Source organism: Urocampus carinirostris, chromosome 1 (assembly GCF_059441175.1).
Source record: "Urocampus carinirostris isolate Australia breed hairy pipefish chromosome 1, RoL_Ucar_1.0, whole genome shotgun sequence".
In the NCBI taxonomy this organism is placed as follows: Eukaryota; Metazoa; Chordata; class Actinopteri; order Syngnathiformes; family Syngnathidae; genus Urocampus; species Urocampus carinirostris.
The window spans coordinates 46351806-46379453 of NC_142349.1; the positions used below are offsets into that span (position 1 = coordinate 46351806).

The window sequence follows — 27648 nt, forward strand, 5'->3', positions numbered from 1 at the left end:
CAGTGGGCAGGGGAGACCTTGGACTGGCTACCAGCCAGTCGCATGTCACACAGGGACGGACAACTCAATTAGCCTGACACGCATGTTCTTGGAATGTAGGAGTAAACCGGAGTGCACATAAGAAACCCATGCAACCACATTTTCTCTTTTTTTGCTTTTTTTCTTTTTTTTTTTACACAGACACACACTATTTATAAGAATTAATGGGCTAGCTTGTTGTTCTGGCTGCAGAGCCTGTTAAAAAAGTACTGGGGCTTTAAATGTGCTCGATTAACGAATCTCTTAACCACCTGGGTCGTCAGGTCACCAATGAGGACTTACCTCTGGACAGCCTTCTCCACAGTTGATGACAGTTAATGTTGTCAGCTCAGTTCTTTTTCGGTCTTCCTCTCCTCCTGCCCCCTTGGACTGTGCCCTGGAGAATTATCTTTGTCTGTCCTGATGATCTTGAGACCATACCACTGAAGTTTCTGTCTGCACACAGTTGACAAAAGTTCTTCGTAAGGTCCAATGTGCCCTGTGATGGTGTTGTGAACCGTTTTGTTTGACACATGGGCTAAGTAGGCCAAGAAGTTTACTGTAGCATCACATCTCCTTGGCTTGAATTCTCTTTTCAATTTTTGCTGTGAGAGTCATTGTCTCGCAAGCGTAGAGAAAGATGGAAGTAACCAGCACGAGTTTGATCAATTATTTCACTGTTCCCGTCCATCCAGACGTCTGGCAATTGTGGCAGTGGTTTGAGCTATCCGAGCCATGATTTCTGGTTCTGACCCCTCTTCTGAGCTCCAAGATATTTAAATTAGGTGACAGGTTGTAGCGCTATGTGGTTGATGGTGATGTTTGTGGTGATACCTTGGGGATTGTTGGTCATTAGTTTTTTATTCTGTGCTGATTTCCATCCCATGTTGAGTTGATGCTTTCTCCAGGCGATTGACCAGATCTCTAACTTCCTGTTCATCTCCTGCCAATCCAGCAATATCATCAGCAAAACGGAGGTTAGTGATGTTGTATCTCCCAATACTGACTGTACCTTTATGTTGCTCCAGAGCTTCCTCTCCAGGAAGATGTTGGAGAGAAATTCAGCCTTGTTTCACACCAAACAGTGGTTTCTAAACCATGCTCCAATGGTACAAATGATAAATACAGCACTGTTGGTAATGGCATACAGTTGTTCAATGGTCTGAACTAGTTTCTGGCCCAAGCTGTACATTTTGTGTGGTGGCCCATAAAGTGGCTTGCAATTAAATGTGCTACTTGTGCTTTATTTGTTTATTTGATTCAAATTATTGATATTTAATTATTGATTAAAGTACTTAATTTTATCTTCATTTCGTAATCTTTTCTAAACTAAATGTAATTTATTATTAATTTGATGGACTTTAATGATCTGATTGAATGGTTGTTTTAAGAAAAACTAATAAACAAAAACGTTGCTACAGTAATTCAGTACTTGAGTAGTTTGTTCATCAAGTACTTTTTGAATTTTACTTAAGTAATTATTTGGATGACTACTTTTTACTTCTACTTGAGTCAAAAAGGGCAAACTGGCAAAAATAACACATGGAGAGCTCACGAGGGTTAACCACAACTGATCCACAAAAGTTTACCACAGCCTCTGCGGCAAAAAACGAGGCTTGCCAACAAAAAAACAGGCAGAGCTGTCTGGTAATTATCCAAGAAACACGGCAAAATCGTTGCCAATGCCAGGTTATCCAGCCAAACAGCACATTATGTGCAGGCAATGATTAAACAAACCAGGAAGCCCTCAGCAGCCCAGACACTAATGGGGAGATAGCTGGACGAAATTATACCAACCGCGACCCACATAGCGAAAAGCACAAAGGAAAAGCCGCAAATGCCTACCCAAAAGAACGAGAAGGCAAGCAAGGAACGCACACTGTAACGACGGCAGGTAAACTTATCCGTCGTAGCTTTTGGAGGTCAAAGAAGGCAATACAGCCAAAAGTCCCCTAGCGACATTATAAGCCAAGTTCCAATTCCTCCAAGCAGAAATGAGCATTATGCAATCACTGTCAAACACGATCGCTGATTATTTTGGAGCTGCCTCATTTGTTGTGTTAACGGGATTCTCCGTTTTGAAAGTGTTGGGTTTCTTCATTGATGTCACAACTCTAGAGGAAACAAGCCAGACGGGTTAACTTTGAGAGTAAATTTCTCAAGTTCCCCATCACGTGGAATACTTTGCAAAATATTTGTATTATTTTGGGGCGGGACACTACACGTTTTGTGCCTAGTTGAAAGAAAAATGGTCTTTGGAAATACTTTTATTGGGGTGATGGGTTAGAATTTTTAGGTACAAAATGTAAGTGATAATATATAAGGAAGAAAAAACCTAGATTAAAACTATGAAAGTCATCTTTATCTCACCACAAAACCTCTCCCTATTTTCAGTCATGAAAAACTGTTGGTGCAAAGAAGGTACTTTATATGAAAACCAGGCTTAATAAAATATGTTTGGGAGAATGAGATGACTGAGTTGATAAGGAATGAATTGAAATGACAGGCAATACCCTGGCTTTGGGCTATAAAATGTATTAATGAAAGCATTTGGCCCGGTCACATCATTCTAAAATCAAATGTCTTAGACATTTCATTCACAAAGGGTCCTAATCTCTCTTAGCCTTCAGCATATGAACGATAATTACGTTTTTTTCTCACTTCACGACATTGCCTTTTCAATTTTTCACGGTTATGACCTAGCATGAGTCGGTGCACAATGCACATTACAGTTGGACTGTGTGAGTTATAGGGTGACTTATTGAAAAAAGTTATTTTTAAATAATTTTTAAAGAGTAAACCAAACTTATTTGTTTAACTTTTGGTCATTGTTAACATTGATGTTTTCTCTAACCAACAGTCCAATGGTGCTGCTGCTGTAATTTTTGAAGGAGTTCAAAGGAACACTGGAAAAAAAAACACACTCACCCACAAAAATCACAATATGTTGTTGCCTGATTAAAAATAATACACATAATCACGATAATAATCAGGTCCAGTAATAGTTAACATCCCTTAAGACTGTTTTTGTAAATACCAGAAAAAACACAAACAACGATCAGCCCTGATTGATCAAAAACCTTTATTCTTGTTGATCAAGCTTCCGAATTAATCTAGTTTAGATTTTTATACCAAAACACAAATTGGACACCATGTGCATTCCAAATCCAATTCACAGGTCCAGTAAGATGATGCACAATAACCACTTACATACACAGCTATGCTTTGCTACTGCTATTGCATTGGAAAGTATGGGCCCTGTTTTTTCACACCACTATTACACAGCACTCTCTAGTTGACATACCTGAAACTGCAGCATCATCTTAAGACAACACATCCTGCGAAGCATTCACTATCCCAAGCACAGTGAGAAAAATAGGTAAGTCTGGTTTGTCAGGAACTTGGCCGCAGAATTAGAAAATAAACAATGTGACTTAGTATTTGACAAGGGAGCACTACTTGCGATTAGATAACTGGGCATCGAAATACAAGTATGTGTTTGAGAATCTCTACAAATAGTCATGGTGTTAAGAATTTTTCAAGTTTTAGATGTTGAAAAAAAAAGAATCAATTCTCTTGATGTAAGCCGCAACAGGCCCACAGCCAATCTCTGAATGTGATTTAAGGCCACAGTTGTGTGCTGGGTGTAAACATTTTTCCACTTACCCACACAAGTCTAGTTAGTGATCCCACACATTGGCTGACGATTAGACCAGAGCCTTCAGAGTCTTCAAATCCCTCAAATGATTTTGGAAGATTATCTTATGCGATTTTTGCATCGCGTGATGTGTGTAACAAATATGTATGGACATATTTCCCGAACTGACAATGGTGACCAATTCAATTCGACCTGCACCAGACCCATTAGAGCAGAAAGCGTTTTCCCATATTTTCCTTGACACATGGGGTTGGCCACATTTTTAAAAAATGGTTAAGACGTTGGAATTTGGTATATGTGTGAGCCCTGCTTTACCTAACCTTTTCAATTAGGAAGGACGTTGTACGCCATTGAATCAAAGACTCCCTGTGTTTTGTGTGAAATTCTCACAGTTCTGAATACAGAGAGTAGGTGATCACTTCTAGGAAGATTACCGAGGTAGTTTTGCATGCAAATTTGTAGCCAAACTCACAGAGTTGGCGGGTATCAGGGTTCAACTCATGAGTCTTGTGCTCGACCCTTTTCACCCTTCAGCTCCCTTCCCCACAGAAGCAAGTAGTCTACATTTAATGCTCATTTGGAAGGTCCACTAGTGCGCACACTTGTGAACTTCTTTGTGGTCATTGAGCTAAAAGATATCCTGAAGCTCATCTTTGAATATATATATATATATATATATTTATATATATATATATATATATATATTCATATTCATAATATGGATGGGAAATTAACAGTAATCAGTAATTACCATCACCCTCCTAAACAACAGGCCCCACTGACCCATTCAGTCTACCCTCGTCCCACATTGTCATAGATGCTTGGCACTCTGCTGTTCTTGTAATGTAATGCCTGTTATTTGAACTGGTACACTCAGTAGAAGTGTATTTTTCTAAGGGGAACAATAAATTAAATCTAAATCTAATAAAACTGCTGAAAGACCAAACTTTAAAGAAAGGGATCAACTTCAATCTGAAGACCCTGGTGAAAGTTGAGCTCTGCTTCAGCCAAATGTAATAGTTTGCCTATCAGTGAGCCCAACGAGTGTAGTCACCGTAGGATTTAGGAAATCTAAGTTTTGGGACGGCAAAAGCATGCACAAAAAAGTTGAGACTGGCTTTTATTGACATGCAAGATTTACTAATTTTAGTCTAAAGCTATATCCAAAACGGAAGCTTGTATAGCACCCACAAAAAGGCTGCTTCAAAGTCTGAAGCATTTTGGAATTGACCCGCATTTTTTTTACCTCCAACAACACAAACTGATAACACCTCTTTTCAATTTAGTGTTTTAAGCACATATAAGTGGGCTAAGTTTGGACTGGCTATGCCCACATTGCCCCAGGCACTATTTCTGCACATCAGTCCCTTCCCAATACTCCAACAGTTGCGGACAGTCCAATATTTCAACTCATCAACACTTGTATCCTTAAGCTGCCTTCTTCAGACAATGAGCCGCCCCACCCCACAGTCTCTACAATACATTTATCATGGTCTCCTGAGGAAATTAAAGATGTTAAAACTGTTCCCTCATCTTCTTGTTATTGCAGGTCTTCTAATGAAGGATTTGACCTACATCATAGTCTTTTTTTAATCTCTTGTCACCTTCCTTTGCCCTGATCAAAGTGTTGTACTTAATCTTAGTTCTTCCGGTAACGGTTTTTAGGCTTCTCCCCGCACCCAGTGGCCTCGCAGGAAGACAAGCCGGGCTGCTTGCCCGAGTTGATGCTGCTCAAGAGGGCAGGTAATTCATTGGTGATGGCCTTTTCAATCTTGTCCAGCAGGCAGCCTCCGATGTAGGAGCACTGAGATGCCAGCGATTTGAAGCTGGTAATGGTGTTGATTCCAAAGAAGTCGCGGTAGGCATCGCGGTTGGGGAGATCGAACTTGCTGACATTGGTCTTGGCCAGAATGGATTTAAATATGTAGAACTTGTCCGGGTCGTCCACGATCTCTTTGAAGACGAGTTCCGGGTCGCTGAAGAAACTCATCTTCTCCTTGAAGGTCTGGACGTAGCGGTCCACCAGGAGGCCATGAATGCGAACGCGGATTCCGTGCTGGCGAATGAACGCGATTTTATTTTCCATGCGGTTTTCAATGACCTGGTTCAGATCCTCCAGAAGAGAGATCTCTTCCCGCTTGAAAAGCTCGCGGCTGGTGTCTGGAGCATAATCGTAGGGCCAAAATGAGCTTACATAAACACGAGGGGGCTCGGTCACATTGATGAGGGGGGCCAAGCTCCAGAAAAGCGCTCCGTACACACGCATCAGGTCTTGGGTAGCCAGGTTGTCGGCCTTGTTGAGAATTATGCGAATTTGTGACTCGCGGCCCTTCAGTTGACGGAAAAGCATCTCCAACTCTAGACCCACGTCCAGTTTGGTGGGATCGAAAACCACGAAGATCAAATCAGCACGGTCGATGAACCACTGGCAGACATCGTTGAATGGGTAGCCTGGAATGAGAAACAACCAGTTCACTGTCCAGTTCCCGTCCACACAAAAGCAGAAGCGTCTTTACCTCTCTCTTGTTGCTTGCGGTTCTCGATAATTCCTGGAGTGTCAACGAAGGTAACGCGTTCCAGCAGTTTGTGAGGCATTTCAATCCCAATCAACTTTTCCAGAAAATTTTGCCCAAATTTTTCCAGCGGAGAAAAGGACCGGGAACTGTCCGCTGCCATCACGATGCCTTCTACTGAGCGGATCTTTTCGCCGTGCATTATGACTGTAAACTCAGAGGTAGTAGGCTCGGCTCCTGAGGATTGCAGATCGATTCCAACAATTACAACAAGTACTTAATTTTGTATCGTGCAGTGAGAATTGCTCTTGGTGAGTGTCTGGCAACCTGTGTAGAGCTGATAAGGGCTGTCATTCAGGCCCAGGAGGTAGTTAATCATTGAAGACTTTCCTACACTCCACGGTCCCAGGAACAGAACCATGGGCTTTGATGTGATTTCTCCATCTGTGGGACAAGGGCAGCAAAATGTTGCTTACACAGATTTAAGGAGCACAGTGGTTCATAGCTTAAAAGGTTTCAGGTGCTGGCAACCATTCATTCAATTTTAAATCTATCTGCGTACCTCATACCAAATGACTATTTGATAGACATCTTGTAATACTATAAATTGCCCTTAATCGCTTCAAGTAGCAAGATAACATTTCAATAATCGAGCTTTGTTTAAGTAATTTCCCTCCTTTTCTGAAACACCAGCTAAAGCATTAGAGTTAAATGCTTTTGAAACATTGGCATATATACAGTTTGGTATGGATTATGTATAATTTGTCTCCCAGATCTGATAATGGCCATCACCATTGCCAAAATTCAGAATTTCTGCTTGCCAATGTGTTCGACTTAGGCAAAGGCACATACGCTGCAGGTATAATCTCAAGCCATCAATTAGAAAGCAAAACTACTTGTTGAATTACTACAACCTTTCTTCTTAATCAATCACCACACTTACAATGACAATGGAAATTGTTTCCCGCTGAAATATTTGGTTACTATTTAAACAAACATTTAGTAAATCACAGTGTTGGGCACGTTACTTTAAAAACGTAATTAATTTTAGTTACTACTTCTTCCAAAAAGTGAACGACTCCATAGTAAAAGTAACCGATTATCAGGGAAAGTAACTCTTTCATTTACTTTCTAAATAAGTTGTATGTCAAAGAATTTTAATTTTTCTGAGCAAATATAAAAACACCGCAGTGACGTCTTCAGAGTTTACTTAAAAAGATGGGGATTCCGACTATTAATAGAGAACAGTATTTTCTTGAGCTCGGCTCACTAAAAAGAGCCAGTTTTTTCGGGTCTTAAATGGATCTTCAAGTTAGATTTGTTGCTTTAATCCCTACATTACCAATTATTATGTAACATTATGCATGGAATGACTTGAAAAAAGGGAAACGTAAAGAAAAAAAGAGAACATTTTTTTAAAAACAGACAAAAAAATACAATAACAAAAAGAAAAAGAGAGATAAAAGAAGAAAAACGAAGAACCTTTATATTTATATATAAACACAATAACACAGAAAAATAACAGAAACATGATTAAAAGATTTTTGAATCTACAATAAAAAAATGTATGTATGTATGTATATATATATATATATATATATATATATATATATATATATATATATATATATATATATATATATATATATATATATATATATATACATACATACATACATACATACATACATACATACATACATACATACATACATACATACATACATACATACATACATATATATATATGTGTGTGTGTGTGTGTGTGTGTGTGTATTGTTATAAATTCCTAACTCTTAGGTGGAGCAGGAACCTTTGTCAAAAATATTTCAGTTTCTGTACATTTGATGTTTGTCAGTATGGATGGGTTTAAATCTATTTTGCTTTTTTTATTTCACCTCCTGAATTTGATTCGATTACAAAATGGCATTAAGGGCCAGATCAACAGTGTTTTCTCCACCTCTGTAAAGACTAAAGAAGCGTTAAACTTCTCTCCATAAAACACAGGGCAGGCAATGACAGGAATCAAGGCTGTGAAACAGTTATGAAACCTTAAGCATCAAGAAAAGCGTTATCCAGTGCTATGCTATAGCGCAAGAAATAGCTACTCAAAAGCACACACGAAAAACTCAACCAGCCACATATTTAGCAATGTGATGTAATGGCCTGCTTGTGAATGTAAGTGTGTGAGTCCATCGTGTGCATGTTTTGTGTGTTGTACCACAACCCAGTTCACTTTTTTTGCCCCCAATCTCAAATAATTCAGCCCAAAAAAAGGAGCGATATTCTTTTAGTGCCTTTGTCCAAACCCATTCATATTTTGCTCAAGCCAGAAGTGCACATGCAACACCCCCCACCACCAGCACCTAATTTTACACCACTAGTGCCAAACTCATGGCCCACAGGCCAAAGGTGGCCACCACATCATATTAACGGTATGTGGCCCATGAGGCCTTACGATGTCTGAGTGTCTAAGAAATCAATTGTTCAAGACTGCTTTGACCAAAACTAAATTTCCCACAGTGCCTGTCGACCACACTATCCACAAATTGGCAGCTTTGCAACATGTCAATGCCCACAAGCGAAATTTGGAAATTATATCTAAAATGTCCAAGAAAATGTTGTTATACATGGTTGACAATAAAAATATATAAGTATCTATATCTTTTCAATGCAACTGTAAGGGGTATAACTTGAATATGTTATTTTGCATTATTAGTTACATTTGTATATTACATCAGGCCCTTTTTGGACAGCCATTACGCTCATGTGGCACTTTGTGAAAATGTGTTCAAAACGCACATTGTTTTTCTTTATTCCGACCCCAATTAGCACAACTGCACAGTTCGATGGGATCCAGAACCAGACTTGTATCGCACTCTTGTGTCGGATGCCGATCGAGTGTGCGCCAAATCTTGTTGTGTTTGCAAATGAAGGGGGGTGGGCCAGGAAGGGCTGAGCACTTGAAGCAGTGCCATGCACAGGTAAGCCCAGCCGCACCCACCTGTGGCTGCGTCCCCCAGTGTTCTTCCAGGGTAGGCTGTTAGGTGGAAGGACGGGGAGCGGGATGCGGGATGGGAAGAAGGAACATGGAAAATGAGGAGAGCAAGGTAAGGGAGGAAGAGTATAAATGGGTGAAAGATCTTAGCTGCGATCTTGCTTATTATGCGTTAAAATAAAAGACACTTTTGCGAATGGGCGTAAAACTTCAAATCAAACTATGCTGAGCATTAAGATCATTTAAAAAGAAAAAATATTCATGTAAAAAAAGAAAATTGAATTGAATTAACCGAAAAGGCATTTCAATACCAGGTATTGCATAAATAAAAACCCAACACTAATTGAATGCAAAATGGATACTGTAAAAAGCCATAATGGGAAACATTTGAGGACACCACAGAGCATCAATTATAAGAAGGACTCTTCCCACCCTGGCCACCACCTCGTTGACCTGCTTTGTGGTAGGCGATACAGGTCCCTTAAAACAAGGACAAACAGGCTTAAAGACAGTTTCTTACTGAGAGCCATCACCACCCAAATATGCGCAAAACTGTAAAAGAATATATCTTGCTACTTATACTAAATTTTTGTTGCTGATAAATGTTAGTGCAACACTTTTTATTGCACTACTGTTACGATGCACTATTCCTTTATTGTACTATTATTATAACTTGAAGCAGTCTCTAAGAATTACGTTGTAAATATTTTTCTCCATCTTTTGTGACGGTCTTCTATTATTTTGTTTATTGTCTTTACTATATGTTTTATCTTAGAGTGCCGTGTCTTATCTCGTTGCATACAATGTTTCACAATGTTGAGATCAATGACAATACTGACAATTCAATTTTTAATTTATTTGAAATCATGCATGGTTAGTATAACATGATCATCCATTGTTTTGTTCTTCCCAGGATGTATGTATTTTTCAATATAGTGCTATGCACGGAATCAAATAGTCTTAATGCAGTGTCTGAAATAACGTTTGCCCGGACGCACCGGGCATGCATCCTTTACGTCGGGCGTACAACTTACAAAACGTCTGCGGGTGGCCGACAACTTTTTCAAAAAAAAGAGTGAAAAAAAGAGAAAAAAACGAAATACCATTTTCAAACAAACGTTTGTATTATTCCAATTTCGAAATCTTTGTTCGGTTTGGAAATTTCGGAATTTCGGTTTGTTTGGCAATTTGCATACTCGGCAGCCAATCAGAAGCATGCATTGAATAACTTTCCGGAGCGTTCTAAGGTCGCGCATTTGCGTATCATTTTCCAAAGTAGACGCACAGAGAACACAAGAAAAATAAGTAGTTAGGAATCAAGCCAAAACCTCAGCCCCAGAAGAAAGATTGAAAAGAAGCTAACAAAATTTATGACGCTACAAAACGTAAACGTACATTAAAAGCATCGTGGAAAGAGAAGTTCACGTGGCTTGTAGCAGACGACGCAACGCAAACATTGCGTGAATGAAGATGAGTAAATACAGGTACATACTGATGGCAGATGGAAAACAGCAATGTCTTATACATGCAATGAATGTTATAAGTAGATTTAAAATAAACCTAATTTTAAAGTATTGTTCTGATATATATTCTGATTATCAATCCTTAATACCTTGCAACAACGGAGGTTTTTTTTTGTGAGTAGTCATCTTATTGCATTTCAAGATGTGAAAAATGGGGCAGGCAACTTTTTAGAGTTGTCTGCCCTGGTGTCCGGTAACTTTTTGTCATCAGTTTCAGACACTGCTTAATGCTTCAAATACTCTTGGTTGGAGACACCCCAACAAAACAAACCAACTCAACATCAAAATTCAAGAAAATGAGGTAAAGGGCTCTGGTGGTACCTGAGATCTCGTGCTGCCTCAGTTCGTTGTACTTGTAGGCCTGCTCCATGGGCTTGATGGAGGAGTGGTAGATCTTGCGCAACCTCTGCACAGCCGCTAGAGCAACAAAACACAGTCATAGATTTTAGTGAGGAATCAAAACATCAGCGGAGTACAATCACTTGCCAGTCTTTTGAAAAAAAACAAAAACATTACATAAAGTTGACAGTAAACATGTTACTGACTAAATTATCGATTAGATGCTGCTGTATTGCTTAGCAACACACTGAAGCTCAACTGGGATCTCCCGTTCGTTGAAGCTTCAAGTCGAGGACAATAAACATGGGCTGACTAGCTTATCAATTAGATGTTGCTGTTTTGGTTAGCAACATAGCTTAACTGGAATCACCCATTCATCGAAGTGTCACATTGAAGAAAATATACTGTATACCAGTGGTTGGGAACCTATGGCCCGTGAGCCGTATATGGTTCTTTTAAGAGTACAAACAACTCACAGATAAATTAGAATTTGTGTAATAATTTGATGTTGATGTAGAGATGATTATTACACATGCAACTGAAGTTGTCCCAATTCCTAGGAGGGTTTGGCCCAGTATATATAGGGCACAGTTTTGCCTTCAGTTTAAAGTTGAGGTGTTACACTAACTGACACTATTTTGGCTGTAAATTGCTAAATAATCCTTTATATGGTAGTTCACTAATGATTCTATGTTCATTGTTTGAACACTTTTTAATAAAAAGCCACACGCCAAACATTAAATACCCAGAAACTCTAGCACAGCACTTGAAGCAATTTCATTGGGTGAGCGTCAGGAATGGGCGGAGCTATACCCAGGACAGGACGGGTGCACTCCTTGCCCTAACCGTCTGCACTGGGTAAACAGGTTGGTATCCTCGTTTGCAGTGTTTGTGAAATACTTAAAAAAAAATTTTGCTTCCAGCCTGTTTTGAAACTATTATTTAAGACAAAAATGAGCCTCAACACACTTAAGTAGCTGCGGGAGGGAGATAAAGTGGTATATTTTCATTGATATGGGACACAGGCTCTGGCATTATTTCATAGATGTTGTCAAATCATCAAACATCACTCATTGAAAAAAATGAGCTGAAGAATTAGCTTCTGTCTGGCTCTTTGTGTCAAAAGGGATGCCAACCCCTGCTGTAGCCTGTAAAAGCCGAACGCATTTTCATTCATGCATTCATTAAATTATTGCAAAACTCTACATTCGGAATAAGCAACGGCGTCATCTGTTGGATTTGTTGCGTTCCATTTGTTTGGCCTTTGCATTCACCTGCATAGTCTGCTGCCTTTTCTTCAGTGGCAAATCGAAGTGTCTCATCGATGTGAGATGTGTCTCTGAGGACTGCCGTGAAGTCTTCCTCTTCTGTAATAAGGAGCAGAAAAACATGTAAATTGTATTCCATGAAGAAGAATTTTAGGAACTTACTGTTCATTAAACACATGCATTACACAGTCCACCTTTTGAATGAATGCCAAGCTTGTATTAACAGGTAATATTTTGTTTTACTCACATTTTAGAGACTGGTTTTATAAAATAATCATATTTTGTTGTTCTTTTCATTCCAAATGGTCTTTCTCCTACGGACAATTGTTATCTTTCTATCCGTTGACAGGAGGCTAATTGTATGTTGTTTGCCTTTCTATGTAAACCTCAAGGATGTATGTATGAAATGTATGTAAACATTCATACTGCTAATTCACATGTTAGTATACATTTGTCCCTCCGGAAAATCCACATTACCGGTTCACACAACTATTAAGAATAACTGTATTTTACAGTCACAGGGAGGCAGGATCGGGCTAATAAATCTGATCTAAGAATATTTGTGTCCGTCAAACACAGCCATATCATTTTCACACAGCATCATCAGTAACAGTTGAAGACTTTGTCATGTGTGACATAGTCAAGTCAAGTCGGGTTTATTTGTACTGTATAGCCCTTTGTCAAATGGAGTTTCAAAGGGCTGCACAGACCAAAGATTATTGCAAACTACAGACTATTATGACAGGATCTCATGATCTAAAACCTACTTGAGGGCAAGGAAAAACTCAAAAAGTCTTAACACGAGGAAAATGAGGAAACGTTGAGAATATCACAAAAAAACAGCAACTGTATTGAAACTGAGAACGTTATTGTGTCAGTGTGATTAATGATTCCCGGAAATTCAAAGGGATCCGATTGGTTTACAACAGAGTTTTGAGGCATGGTTGTTTTTTGTTATTTTGAAATGAATGTGCAGCTGCACTAGGGGGACTTCATTAGGTTAGTCACCAGCCAATTACAGCCAAATACAAACTTTTTACAGTCACATTCAGACAACCTATCCATTTTCCCTCGCTTTATCCAGTATTGGGCAAAGGGCCAACAGCCTGAGAAGGGTAGGCAATATATGCATCTCTCCTTGAATAGTAGAATCTCCTAGAGCAGTGTTTCCCAACTTTTTTGAGCCAAGAAAGACATTTGCCTCATCCAGAAATCCCTAGGTATACTGTCAGTCAAAAATGTAAAAATGTTAATTTTTGGCACAGTTTCACCTTTTTAAAGGTCAAATTCTAATATTAGATGAATTGCGACAACAAAGTGTTTATGGTCACTCTGGCTCGGGAAGTAATACAGGTTAATACTTTTAGTTGAACATTTGTGATCTGTAATTTTACCATACTGCATTTGAAATCTGTTTCTCAGGTTTTACTTTATTTTCATGTTATTTTCTCTAGAAATATATTTTGAAAATAATATTTAAAGTGAACAGGAATGTTCAGCAGTGGTTAGTACTTTTGCCTAACATGCGAAAGGTCAACTGTTTGAGAAACACATGTTGGCCTGGAGAGGGTTGGGCGCCACCAGGCTGTACTTGCCCAGGACACACCACATGAAATGGTGCTCCTACAACCCTACTGGTAAAGGGATTACAACCAACCAACCAACCAACCGACCAACCAAAACAAAAATCTACAAAATTATTTGCAAGATTTTTACTTTATTTGATTTTTTCGGGTATTGCAGTCTTAAACAAAATAAATTCTTCTTCGTTCATCTCTTTTGGGATTTGGGTTGGTGTTTTGATTTTACTTGAAACAGACCTTTTCTTACTTTCACCATTTTAGATGTAAGCTATGATTTATCTTTTTATCTAATTTTGTGATTTCAACAACAGATATTAGAGCAGGGGTAGGGAACCTATGGCTCGGGAGCCATATATGGCTCTTTTCATGAGTACATATGGCTCAGAAATAAAATGTAACTATTGCACATGTCTCTGTGGCTCCAAAGTCAAGTGATTTCATCCCGATTTGGTCCATATAAAGCCGAAGCAACTAAATGCAGAAGCTCGATTAGAAACCATTTAAACTGATATGCTGGCAAACCACTTTGATTGGGTGAGCAGTACAGGCGGGCGGATCCCTGCACACAGCGCAAGGCACTTCCTTCTCTCTCTCTCGCTCAGTGCAGTCGAAACCGAAAGTGAATATGACGATAAGCTTATCGTTTGCAGTAATTTGTGACATTTTTACAAAAGAACTTTGCATGCACATTGTTTTGAAACCGTGATCAAGGACAAATTTAATGGAAAAGAATTGCCTCAACACTCTTAACTTAAGGTGGAAGACAAATTGTAAATGGCATATTTACATTGATTTGGGACACAGGATTTGGCATTATTATCATTTCATACATCTGATTAAATCATCAAATGACACACAGTGAAATAAAATGTGCTGAAGAATTAGCTTTTGTCTAGAGAGTGTGTTTGGCATTTTTTTCAATTTTGTCTGAAAATATATGATGTGGCTCTCTCAATTTCATTTTAAAACTTTTCTTCCTTTTTGGCTCTTTGGGTTAAAAAGGTTCCTGACCCCTGTATTAGAGCGTCCATCTGAAAGTCTACAGATTTTACTTCCACAAAGCAAATTTTCTAGTTTGATGGAAAACCCACGTGAACACATCGGGAAAGATGCAAAAACAATATCAGGAACCAATTATAACACTGTGCAGCTGCCTGTCGCCAAACCCGACCCAAAGGGGCCCAATCTTTCTAAAAGATGATTTTCTTTTGTTTAGCTTGTGTGTTTTTACATAAAGTTTGCCCTAAGTGTACTTTGTAGCCTGCATGGGAGTGAAAGTGAGAGAATTCACGCCGTCACGTTCGGCTTCGAAGCTCTCATATGACATAGCTCACAGCTGTTAGTACGCTCCGCTCCCAATTTAGAACGCAACTTCCTGAAAATAAACACACATTTGTTTGGCATCACAACGGGCTTTGCAGCAAAGATAAGAGCCAGCGATGATGTGCACTCATCTGTCCTTTCTCAGCCATATTCAGATGCGGATCACATGCTAATCAGACTCTGTTTGAGTGTGGCCTCGTGTGCAAAGGTCTGCGCATGTCTCAGGAAAACCTAGGTGCTCTAAATAACTGTTGATAAATATAGTTGCCAAGTTAAGTGTGGCAAGGGTAGCCGGTGGAGTTAGCAGACCCTCTAATAGAGTTGTAAATACATTTTCACGATATTTCCGGCACAATTGTCAAAGATGATACAGTGGCAGCTGTGGCGTGGAGAACACACAAGGCAATAAATAACTCAAATATTGTCGTTACCATGTAAACACTTCAATAGCCAGACAGTGTAACACAGTCAAAGTGTCATTATTAATTTTACCAAAACCATGAAATGCGATGAAACGTTGCAAGGATTTTATAACTTGTTGAGAATTGTATATTTAAATAAAGTAATCCCTTGCTACAGCACACTTTGCCTTTCAGTCTTGCTTCTTCACCATTTTGCATTGTGCATTGGGACTAATCAGTCGAGTAGTAATAAAACGTACAACATACAATTCTTTTATCTGTTAATCAAATTATTGGACCTGTAAAAAATGTTTTGTTCTTTGGTGTTAATGTAAAGTATTTCAGTTAAAACATTTGTTATCCTTGTGAGGGATGGGTGCCACCAAGCTGTACTTGCCCAAGACAAACCACAGGAAATGGTGCCATTACAATCCTAGTGGTTAAGGGATACAACCATGCACCTGTTTCATTTAGAAACGAAACAAAAAGGATTTTAACTATTACAGGTTATGTTTGGAATGAAACAACCAATTGAAATTACAGTAAAAAATGGAGTACTTAAATTGATTTTGCCTCAACCAGTACAACACATTTTTTAGAATTTGGTTTTATTTATTTTAGTAGTTCTTTATTCAGCTTTTGTCTTTGTGGCATTTAGAATTTGCAATTTTAAAAAACTGCTAATGTTTAAACTATGTATAATATTTTCTTACAGTTATATGTATTGTATATGCTTTGTAATATCTAACCATCTCATTTTTAAAAAACATTTAGGCCTCTAGTATTTTCAATTTTCTCATTTGTTGTAATGTGGTTCTTCAAGAGATCCGTTTTTTTTCTATGAACGAAGTTGGTGGAAAACGAGAACTCTTGAGTTATCTATATTTATATTTATATTCATTTTTTAATTTTAAGGTCCATAATATAGTTATCAAGTCAAGTCACATTTATTTGTATAGCCCTTAATCACAAAAGTAGTTATCAAATCAAGATTTTTCCTATGTTTTAAAATAGAATAAACGTTCTGCAAACAGTATATTGATCATAATTTTACATATACATTGTACACATTCGGCATGACCCCACCCCTATACAACCGGCGGCAGTAGCTCAGGAGGTAGAGCGATCGTTTTAGGATTGAGGGATCCCAGTTCGAATCCCGGCTTGTCCGTGTTACATGCCGAAGTGTCCTTGGGTAAGACACTGAAACCCCAATACCCCCAATAAGCAGGTTAGCGCCTTACACGGCTGCACAGATCACGGCCGCTATTGGGAAATGTGAAGTACAATGTAAAGCGCTTTGGGAAGTCATTGACTTGAAAAGCGCTATATAAATGCAGATCATTTCAGATCATTTAACCAAGGATACGCTTCGTTCCGCCTCAACAAACGTTTCATTTTCTCAACGGGAACAAGTATAGAATATGTTCAAACAAAAAAACAAGTTCTGTATATATTTACATTACATGTAATGTATCAATAAAGTGTTGATGAGAAAGGAAGAAAAAAAAAGACATGAGCAATTTGTGCAGTAGGCCCACAGCCCAACATAGATGATCAGTAAAAACGATGACATCGTCTCGATTTTAGGCAGTTAAGGAACAACTCCCCGGGTCAAGCTGCCAAAAATGAGACGGGTCAATGTTTCTCCTGATACAATGTGAGAAAAAGGTTGGCCAATGGGGAAAGTACCAAATTAAAAGCAAATGAGCAAAATATGGTTGAGTAATTTGATTGATATCCAAGCATTGTGTGTACAACACAGGACCATATAACGCCGGCTACCATTTGGTTAAAGCTTGTAATTATTTTCTTTTGTATATCATGCCATGCCATGTGTTGATGTACCATGATGTACAGTATTGTTCTATAGTGTACAATATTTATTCATTTAAATATCATAATGGATAACGCCATTTCATACCATGTATCACAAAATAACTCAGTTCATCCAGCAGTAGCTCAGGAGGTAGAGCTCTCATCTAAGGACCGGCTCCTCCGAGTTAAATGTCAAAATGTACCCCAAAAACCCCTGATAAGCAGGTAGACAAGTGTGTGTGTGAATGGGTAAGTGTGAAGCACATTGTAAAGCGCTTTGGGAGGTCTCCAATGACTTCAGAATTCTGATTCTGCTTTATATTTTGTCATCGTATTAAATCACAACACACAATATCATATTTTGTTGTGTGCCACACACAATGATAACCTGCAGCTAAATGTAGCGTGCACATAGAGACGCTAGTTTGTACTTGAGCTCTTTGCCCCCTGCCCTCTCAAAAATAAGCTACCTTTTGAAAAAAATAATTTATAAAACAGCATAAAATCAATTATTTTGGTTGAAAAGTTGCACCATTAACCCTATGTGTCATGAGGACTGATTAATTCTGCAGGCTTCCTGATTGGTTCCCGTCCTACTTAAGCTCCGTCCCGTCACTTGCCTGTTGTCAGTCTGTCAGCAAACCTCTGTTTCTACAAGGCAAGCACTTTGACTCTTTACGCTTTTTCACCCGTTTTCTACCCGTCCGTTCCTGATTTCCCCGTTTGTCTCCGGCTACGACCTGTTTTTTGACCCCTACCACGTTTTGATCTCCCATCCCGGCTTACGACTCGTTTTTTGATCCTGACCACGTTCTCTCCCCCGTCCCGGCTATCGACCTGTTTTTCCGTCTACGACACTACGATCTCCCGCTCCGGGAGATCCACTTCCGCATTCGGAACACGTTCCGATTCTGTGAGCGGCTTGCTTCCCGCGTCCAGCGAGCACCGGATCGTGGGCGCTGCCTTTCCTTTACATCTCAATTATCTTGTGGTTAACGTTACGCATCTGGGTCCTAATTCCGTTCTGGTTGTGACACTATGTGCAAAACGTCTATAGTTTTTGTTTTTAAACATTTGGTTTATAACAAAGAAAAAAATGATTTGACATATCCCAGGGTTGAGAAAAAAGTGGTGATTTTAAAAATCACAAAATTACAGCTGGGAGTAAAATTGACCACAGACACAACATGGGAAATTTCCAATGTTCTAGCATAGACTCCTATTGAATCTCATTTTTCCCGTTGTAAACCAGATGTTTAAAATGAAGAAAAACATGTTGAGAGTCCCACAAATGAAAGTCAAATTCCATTCAATGTGTTAATTACATTTACATGTTCATGGTGAGATGGATATAAATGCCCTATTTTCTGTGAGCTTTTGTCCCCTAGAACCCAATCTTTAGTGACACTATTCTCTAAAGTTGAACTTATCCTACTGTACGATGCGTACCCCAAAATCCACAGCTCCTACTTTTTTGACGAATGAGGTGCTTCATAAAACACACCTACTCATTCTGATTTGAGTACTCACTCCAAAAGCCCTTCACCGTGGCCTTTTCCAAGCACGCTTGAGTAACTTTTCACGCAAGCTCTCTAAGTGTACTTCAATGGGCAGGCCGGAACGTGTTAACACCTTTCGCTCTACTCCGTGGACCAAGTTCACAGAAGCCACGTTGCTCATGTAGGGCAATGCCTTGCATCAGCGTTCAGAAACAAGTTCACAGGCGCCAGGGGAGTTGAACTCCCGACATTTGGGGCCCGAGAGCATGTGTTCTCACTGAGGCTGTTGCCACACGACCGTACATCCGTTTGGGGAAACATTGTAGCGGGCATCGACATAACCAGAAGGAATGCCGCATCTTGAGTTCATGTCTCATATTGACAGACTCAGTATCATGTTCTGTAAAGTCTTGTAAATCATTTGCTTATATCATATACATTGCTATCTTATCAGAATTAGATTTGAAATACTTTGACTAAACTAACCAGACGACTATTAGTCTTGTTTTCCTGTTTTGGACGGTTAATTAAATGCTGACTTATGAATTTCCAAGATGATTCACAATTATGCAAATTTGGGTGAAAGCTATAACTTATCTTCCTCATATGTACAGTTTCTGTTATAGGCAATCTTGAGTACACGACTAAACACCACAATCAGCCATTTTTACTAAAACATTTGAATGTATTTTTCCTCTGTTTTTCACAATTTAGTCAAGAAGGATTTAACAAATTACCAACTGGGTCCCATATGTAGCATATTAAAATCAACCAAATAGCAATCCTTTGTCATGATCTGGTGTGCCACACTCCCCTAGGGGGCGCCAACTAGGTTTAGAAATCGTCAAAGGTAAATCCAATCTCCCCAAAATTGACCGTGATTAACCTTACCCTTTATAATGACTGTTTGGACAGCACACTGTGTTATTTACAATTACCTGTCTATTTACCATCCTGAACTACATTTCCATACCACTTTTATCCGGTCTTGTGTTGTCATCACAGGTTTGTTTTTTTCTTTCTAGTTGGGACAATTTGGTAGTTGACCTGGTTTGTTTTTGTTTGTTGTTCCTGGTTTCTGTCAATAAATACCATCCTTTGCACACCTCACTCTCTTCTGGCTTCCCTGCATTTGGGTCCACCTCTCATCAATTGAATTAGCTTTGAGTGTTGTGTCATTCAATAATTAATAATCAAACCTGAGAGCAAGAGGCAAGATTAATATTACTATTCAGTGGGTCAATGGTTGTGGCAGCCCACACAGCAAAGATAATTTAAATTAAGAGTGACCACCATGGCCAGTTCGGGTTCCGCTTGATGCAAGACAGATAATTTGTCTCAATAAAGCTACATTCTGAATCAGTTTTATGAAGCTATTTCATTTTGAACCAATCTATGAAAGAACTCATTGAAATTATTCTAAAATTGCAGACACAAAAATACTGACCAGTTAGCAGAATCCAGTGTAAGATTCAAAAAAGGAGCAATTTTGCTCAAAAAGGCGGCACTTCATACGCTACCCTGTTCGCATGTGAAACACGATGTAGCATTAGCATCTCTTCGCGTTGACCATTTCACCAAAAAAGCAAACACTGAAAATCTTATCAATTAATCACTCCATAGTGAGTTACAATAAATGTATCAATAAATGCTTTCAAATATGAGAATTTATGTCATGTTCCAACCCTTGTAGTCCCTTGTGATTTTTATCTCATAAGAGTGCAGATAATCACATCATGAGCAGTTAAATGACCACAATTGCACAGGAGATGCTTACTCACAGACCCATTTTCAGAAAAACACAGCACCTCAGCTCTTTAAGTTTACACTTGAGGGATGAGTATCCACTCCAGAAACTCATCAATTGCATTAAAGATAACATGGCCATTCCCCACAACATGTCCTTTTTAAGCATTCTGAACCTTTGCGGGCTAAATGTTGTTTTTAGAACAACGAGGCGGAGTGCAGGCTGACACGTGTTGCGGCCAGTAGAGGCCACGCTCGGATGGTAACAGGTGGCCCTGCTTGTGGAGCCGGTACTCCCCCATTGGTCACAAATAACCCCACAATGGTTCAAAAGGAGGGCGCACACCGGAGGAGGTGGTGTCAGGGGTTTCCTTTTTTAAGGTTTGACTCACTGTGCATAGACAAAGAGGAAGCATGCACCCAAGATTAATTCAGTATCCCAACAGCTTTCTTGGACTCTTTCCTACTTGCTACTGGTCCCCATGGAGCGCTTTACATCCGTGACAATGAAACAAAAGAGCAAAAGAGGAGGTTCTTGCTACCAAAGTGTTGACCTGACACCAGAACAGTCCTCGGGAGCGACACCCGATTTTCTTTTAGTCGCTATTTGCACGCCTTATGTTGGTGCTAAACATAGCCCAGAAAAAAGCTGATGGTGAATGCAGTCATGCAGTCTTTGCTTCGATTGCATTCCGTGTGAAAGTTCTTTTTGGTTAGCTTGAACTTGAGTAGGGTTTTGATAATATCCTCTACACTTGAGAAACAATAATTAGACCAGGGACTTTGAACTCAGTTTGTGTCTGGGGCCAGATCCAGACGTTCTGTTCTGAGGCGGGCAGATCAGTAAAAAAATGTCTACTCCAATTTTTTTTCTGTACTATGCATTATCATTTAGCCTACATTAGTAACCTACCTTTCATATTAGAATCACAGATGATGAGGACTCTTTTCTAAACACAACACATTTGTCCGCAAACAATGGGGAAACAAGATTTTCACGTTTGGTATTTAATGTGTTACCTAGTTTAACAGTTGAGTAAATGCAGTTTCACACCTGAATGAACTCACCACATGATACAAACTCAACACTAGTGGACCGATAGAGCATTTGGTTTGCATCAATTTAAAAAATCTGAACTTTTGATACAAATGATTTTGAGCCGTGATCAGAAGTTTGATTTTTAGTTTCTTTGTTTGCGGCTTTTGTCTAAGAAGTCCTTGGTAGAATGAATCAAAACACGCAACTGTTCAATGGATGTTAAAAAAGATCTTGGTGAAAAGAATATTTGCCAAAACTGATACTTTTGAAAAGAACAGTTAGATTTTTTGCAAAGATTTAAGTAAATACATTTGTTTGGTTAGAAACCTGAAGTAAACTCTCCATCTGCTCTAGTTTAGTGATTTGCTCCCTAGATTTAACTAATGGCACTCAAGTTCATTAAATATGTGACATGGGTATGTGTTATTTACATTAATTACTGAATACAAAAGAAAAAAGCTATCTAAATATTCAAGTACTGTTCTTTAAGGCAGGGTAACAGGTAGCCCCTTAAAAACACCTGGACTGGCTCTGAAAAAAGCCCACCAGTGATGGGTCAATCTGAATTTCCGGGAAATATGACTTTTTACTGGCATGATCTTTTAGTGGTTGACTGAGGCGATTTTAACTCAAATTCTAAACCTGGTAATTACATAGTAATAACATGATACGTTGTCATTTTCATATGCAGTGACAAAAAGTAGCTCTTAGCTTGAAAAGTTGGTGACCCCTGCTTTCAGGGATATACATTTGTATTTCGTCTGTTGTTACAATTCAGTGCAGTAAAAGTTTTACTCACGACACAGGACAACGAATCAGCAAACCAAAGGTTCTTTATTGTTTAAACTAAAAAATACAACTATTTATCAAAGAATATCAGGTGAAGGAGTTTCAACTCAAGGTGCAAAGAGGAATCCTTGAATCCTCAAATCCTTATGGCCTTCATCATCACGTCCCTCTGATGCTATGTTTACACCCGAGGGTATCACAAAAATCCTCAGCGCCTTTCGTTTTCCAATAGAAGTTACGTAATTGGGCCAATGACAGAATGGTCATGTGAACTCAATTAGGAGCAATAAATAAAGACATTCATGTCTATGACAATCAATCAGCCACATTTAGGCAACATGATGATCGTGCCAAATTGTCACCTAAGCAATTAATTTTACCGTTAACATATAACTATTAAGTTGTTTTAGGGGTTGTTTTTATGCCGAGAGACAAGTTTTGTTACTGATTAATACAAAGTGCTACCAGTTTGATATGCATTTCTAAAGTAACATATTATTACTATGTTATTACCAAGTTGTAATATTAAGAGGTTAAAATAGGATCTGTCTATCTCTAGACATAAGGCCAGTAAGAAATCAAGTTTCATAGAAAATCACTATAAGCATCAATACCCATGTTAAATTTTCAGAACCAGTCCACTGGGACTCAGGTCGTCTTAGGGTCCTGTGGGTCCCACATTAGAGACCTATAAGCTAAGTACAAATGATGATTAGCTTTAGCTTGTCTCAAGGACCTGTGGACTTTATAAAAAATTCAAAGGGATATTGTGTAATATTTGACCACTAGATGTCACTGTATTGTCCAGTGCAGTGTTCTAGAACCTTTTCAAGCTGAGCTACTGATTGCTAGTACTTAGAACAAAAGGCACCTAGTTGATATGCATTTATAGAACAACAACTTATCATGTCAATACAGTGTTGTTACTATGTTATTAGCAGGTTATTATTGGAAGTAGGGTTAAATAGACTGAGTCAACCACTTGAAAAAATAATTTTACAACTTAAACACATGGACACAGCACTGGTGAGCTATTTTCAGAACTGGTCCGCACATCAGCTGTCCCTTGAGGGCAGTCTGGGGCCCGCAGGCACCACGTTGGAGACCCCCAATTTAGCCTATATAAGGAGAACACAACATTGATAATAATAATAATAATAATAATAATAAGCAAGTATTTTCAGTCTGAATTGAAAATGGACAGGGTGGTAGATAGTTCATTTGAATAAGTTATTTAATGTACTTCATCATCAACATCTTCAATAGTTATTTTCAATGTTATCCATAAAATAAATAGGAATATGTAAAAAATACATATTTTAAAATCTAACAAAATCTTAAAGCACAAATACATTTCATAACTTCTCAAGCAAACTTTTCTGTAAACATAAAAAAGTATAAAGTATAAACTTGTGTTGGGGCAGCATTAGCTCAGGAGGTAGATCGCAGGTTCGAATCCCGGCTCCTCCGTGTTACATGTCGAAGTGTCCTTGGGACATAGAACCCCTAATGCCCCCAATATGCAGGTTGGCGCCTTGCATGGCTGCACGGCCGCTATTGGTGTGTGAGTGTGTGTGAATAGGTAAATGTGAAGCACATTGTAAAGCGCTTTGGGAAGTCTTCATTGACTTGAAAAGCGCTATATAAATGCAGATCATTTCATTTCATGTAAAAAAAATACGTGAAAACACAAATACATCCAAATGAGACATTTAAAGAACAAAATTGATTTCGAAAGGGAATACACAACTATTACACATCTTTAAGAAAGAGTTTAAAAAATGTTTGTATTAAGATGTCCTCCACTATGTAAAATTTACATACTCCAGTGCAACTGAAAAGGAGTACGACAAAGCAGATGGATGATTACAAAATTCGTAGTAACCAAAACTAAATCGTTCTCCTCATTTTTAGCTCAGCCTTTCAAGGTTATTGGGAGGAACGCTTAGCAGAAAGATGGCGGACAATAATAACTGCTCCTTCAAGATAAGCCTCAAGTTATGTAATAAATGCAAGTATTTTAAGAAATTCCCGTTGATGTGGAAGTTCATCCGTTTTTGTTTATCATTTGCTTTTAATCATTGGAGTTTTCTAACACCAGGAGGTGCTAAGTTATAATGCACACTGTCCCAATAAATCTCAGATTTTACTTGTCAATCTCTAAAAAAGCTCACATAAAAGGGAGTGACGTTAAAAGTAAATTGAATAGAGGATGCTTGGCATCTTATCTCAAGAACTGTGCCAACAAGCCCTATCTCAAAGTGATGTTGTGTGGTATTCTTTCAGCCAGCCATGTAAAACGTACGGCCCGCGGGCCGCACGTTGCTTGTTGGATGATTTAATCTGGACACCCATACATTTCTGAGTATGTCAAAAAAAGTCCCTAGGTCATTTCTGTCAAAAATTACGATTATTTTTAAAACAAAAAAGAACCAAGTGACCCCTCTGGATACAACAGCGCAGTAAAGGTTATACTCTCAGCCTTTAGCACTGCTAAAACTTTTACTTTGTATTTGTTATAATTAATTTCAAACAAGTAAGACAATTAAGGCTACAACTATATTTATACTTAAATGGTTAGTTAGCTAAAGTGTAAAACTGAATTCACTCAACTGTTAGATATAATGGAAATAAGGTAGGGTGGTGTCCGCAACTTGAAATTCTGCTACCCTCTGCCGCCATCTCTTGGCTTAACTTCATGATCGCAGTGTCAGTTAGCTCATACTGATAAACTCTTCTTTTTTCATCCTTTTTTGTGGGTTTGGGTTGGCGTTTCGACTGTATTTGAAACAGGCCTTTTTTACTTTTACCATTTTCAGGCTAACCAACAAAAAAACGGGAACAAGCATAAAATCATTTTAAAAAACTATGGTAAGCTAAAATGTTGAGGTTACCATTCTTTTATTGATTTGGACAGCCTGAGAAAAGAAAGTCTGTATCTGGCCTCAGGGCCAAACTGAGTTTGACATCTCTGCTTTAAGCCTTTTAGCACTCGCAGCACATCGGCAGGAAAAGTAAACGGGGCGGTAGTTTGGAGTTTGGGGCTAGACACCTGAATGGCACTGGGGCAGAGCGGCAACACGCATGCCATAAAGCCCCTCCTGCATGGAGAAAGCATGTCCCTACAAGGCCAACGGCTGGGAATAAATTGTGATTGTGACAGTAGAGAGTGACAGCAGCTGTGCGGCGTATGGGTAGGCCAGGGTGGGGAGGAGAAACTATAGCGGACGGGAGTGTTGGGTTTCAGCAGGCCTTCCAATCTTAGACACCTGACTGCCGCCTGGAATAAAAAAGCCCTGGCGACGGGCTGCTAGGGAGCTCAACGCCATCCCAAGGACGGGCAAGGGTGACACACAAGGGTACAGCCCGTGTCTGGATGGCTTAAGGCTGAGGTGAGAGTGGAAGACATTTTAGAAGTAGGGATAATCAACAAAATAACCAAATCGTGGAAAGCAGTTGTCAAAATTGTCTGGGAATAAATGCACCCTACGAGGAAAATTTGTAATTGTACGCGGATTTGAAATAGCTTATCATAGCTATTCAATGATTTATGGTCTCGTAAGTGACCCAGAGGGAACTTTTGAGCCTACTTGTAGGGTACATTGCATTCAAATGATGAACTTCAAAAAAAGAAAAAAGTTGCAGAATGAGGCCTTACCTGCTGTGGCTTGCAAAAGCAGCAGGGAGACGAAGCAGCAGATGGAGATGATGCTACCCTTCATGGTGGCGACCAGGAGACCGCTCATATTCCCGCACACGCTATATATACCAACGAAGGAAGGTTAAAGGGCAAGCAGGCAGATGGGGTGGGGCTTGGCAAACTGGCAGGGGCGTTGTGTGTGTGTGTGTCTCTCTGTCTTGTGTCATTGCATACCCATTAGAACAGTGGTTTTCAACTGGTCTAACTTCAGGACCCACTACCCCATCCTGATTACAAGCCACAACAATAATTTTAAAAAAAGGTCAGTTTCTCAAACGAATTGAATGAAAGGATTGTGTAGTTTCAACCAGAGATAGTTTAATACATTCACATTAAAACACCAGCAAAAACTAAAAGACTAAGTAATAATAATCCATTTGATGCTCAATTAGCTGCATTTTTTCAAGAAATCCAAAAAGCTTCACTTTAGTGGCCTTGTCTTTATGATAATAAAATCCATATCTCATAAATTATCTGCTTTATCTGCATTTTGCGATGCTCAACAAACGTCAGCCTTTTTTATGTGGTCTAAAATAATAAATAATAATATTCGTATTTGCAGAGATATATCGCCATCCACTGTTGAGGAGTTTAAATAACCCTCATTTATTTTTTTCTTTTATTGTAATGACTATACTAAGGCAAAGGCCTGCGACCCCTTGAAAATGGGTCCGGGTCCAACTATTGGGTCCCGACCCACCAGCTGAGAAAAACTGCATTATAAATTGGGGGCGGCAGTAGCTCAGGAGGTAGAGCGATCGTTTTAGGATTAAGGGATCCCAGTTCGAATCCCGGCTTGTCCGTGTTACATGCCGAAGTGTCCTTGGGTAAGACACTGAACCCCCAATACCCTCAATAAGCAGGTTAGCTCCTTACATGGCTGCACAGATCACGGCCGCTATTGGGAAATGTGAAGCACAATGTAAAGCGCTTTGGGAAGTCATTGACTTGAAAAGCGCTATATAAATGCAGATCATTTCAGATCATTTCATTTCATAATTGTCTCTGCCAGAATGGTTGTATGAGAATTAGCTTACCTGTTAAAGATAGAAAATAGCCACAGAGACACATCTCTTCTGGAGTCTCGTGACAAAACACAATTCTCACACCTGCTCTGGAATTTTCCCTCTTTCATTCCCTTAAACTATCGCCTTGGATTTTTTTTTCTGGATCAAATTAAATTGGTTAATCAAAAGGATTGAAAATCTGGACAAACTCGCAAACAACTGAACACATATCATGCTTCGTTCTTATTGAAACATGAATATTTTGTTTGTTTGTTTGTTTGTACATGATTCAAATTGAATCTTTTCTTCCGGCGCCGTCACGAATGGCAGCCACTCCAGCAGCTCCCGTGTTATTTTCGATTGTTCTCGATTGTTCTCAGCTCAGGGATGCTGCTGGAAATGTGAATTTCCCTTCGGGGATGAACA

The 27648-nt window shown here is 39.1% G+C and overlaps 1 protein-coding gene across 1 annotated transcript; it reads right to left on the minus strand.

Annotated features, from left to right (window-relative positions):
* Nucleotides 1-3081: 3081 nt before the first annotated feature.
* On the minus strand, nucleotides 3082-26276 carry srlb (sarcalumenin b). Its single transcript, XM_088355747.1, has 6 exons — nucleotides 26174-26276; nucleotides 12324-12416; nucleotides 11032-11127; nucleotides 6517-6633; nucleotides 6193-6426; nucleotides 3082-6127 (listed from the first exon to the last, which is right to left on the minus strand). The coding sequence occupies exons 1-6, from the start codon at nucleotides 26259-26261 to the stop codon at nucleotides 5316-5318; spliced, it is 1440 nt and encodes a 479-aa protein (XP_088211873.1). The 5' UTR covers nucleotides 26262-26276; the 3' UTR covers nucleotides 3082-5315.
* Nucleotides 26277-27648: the final 1372 nt, after the last annotated feature.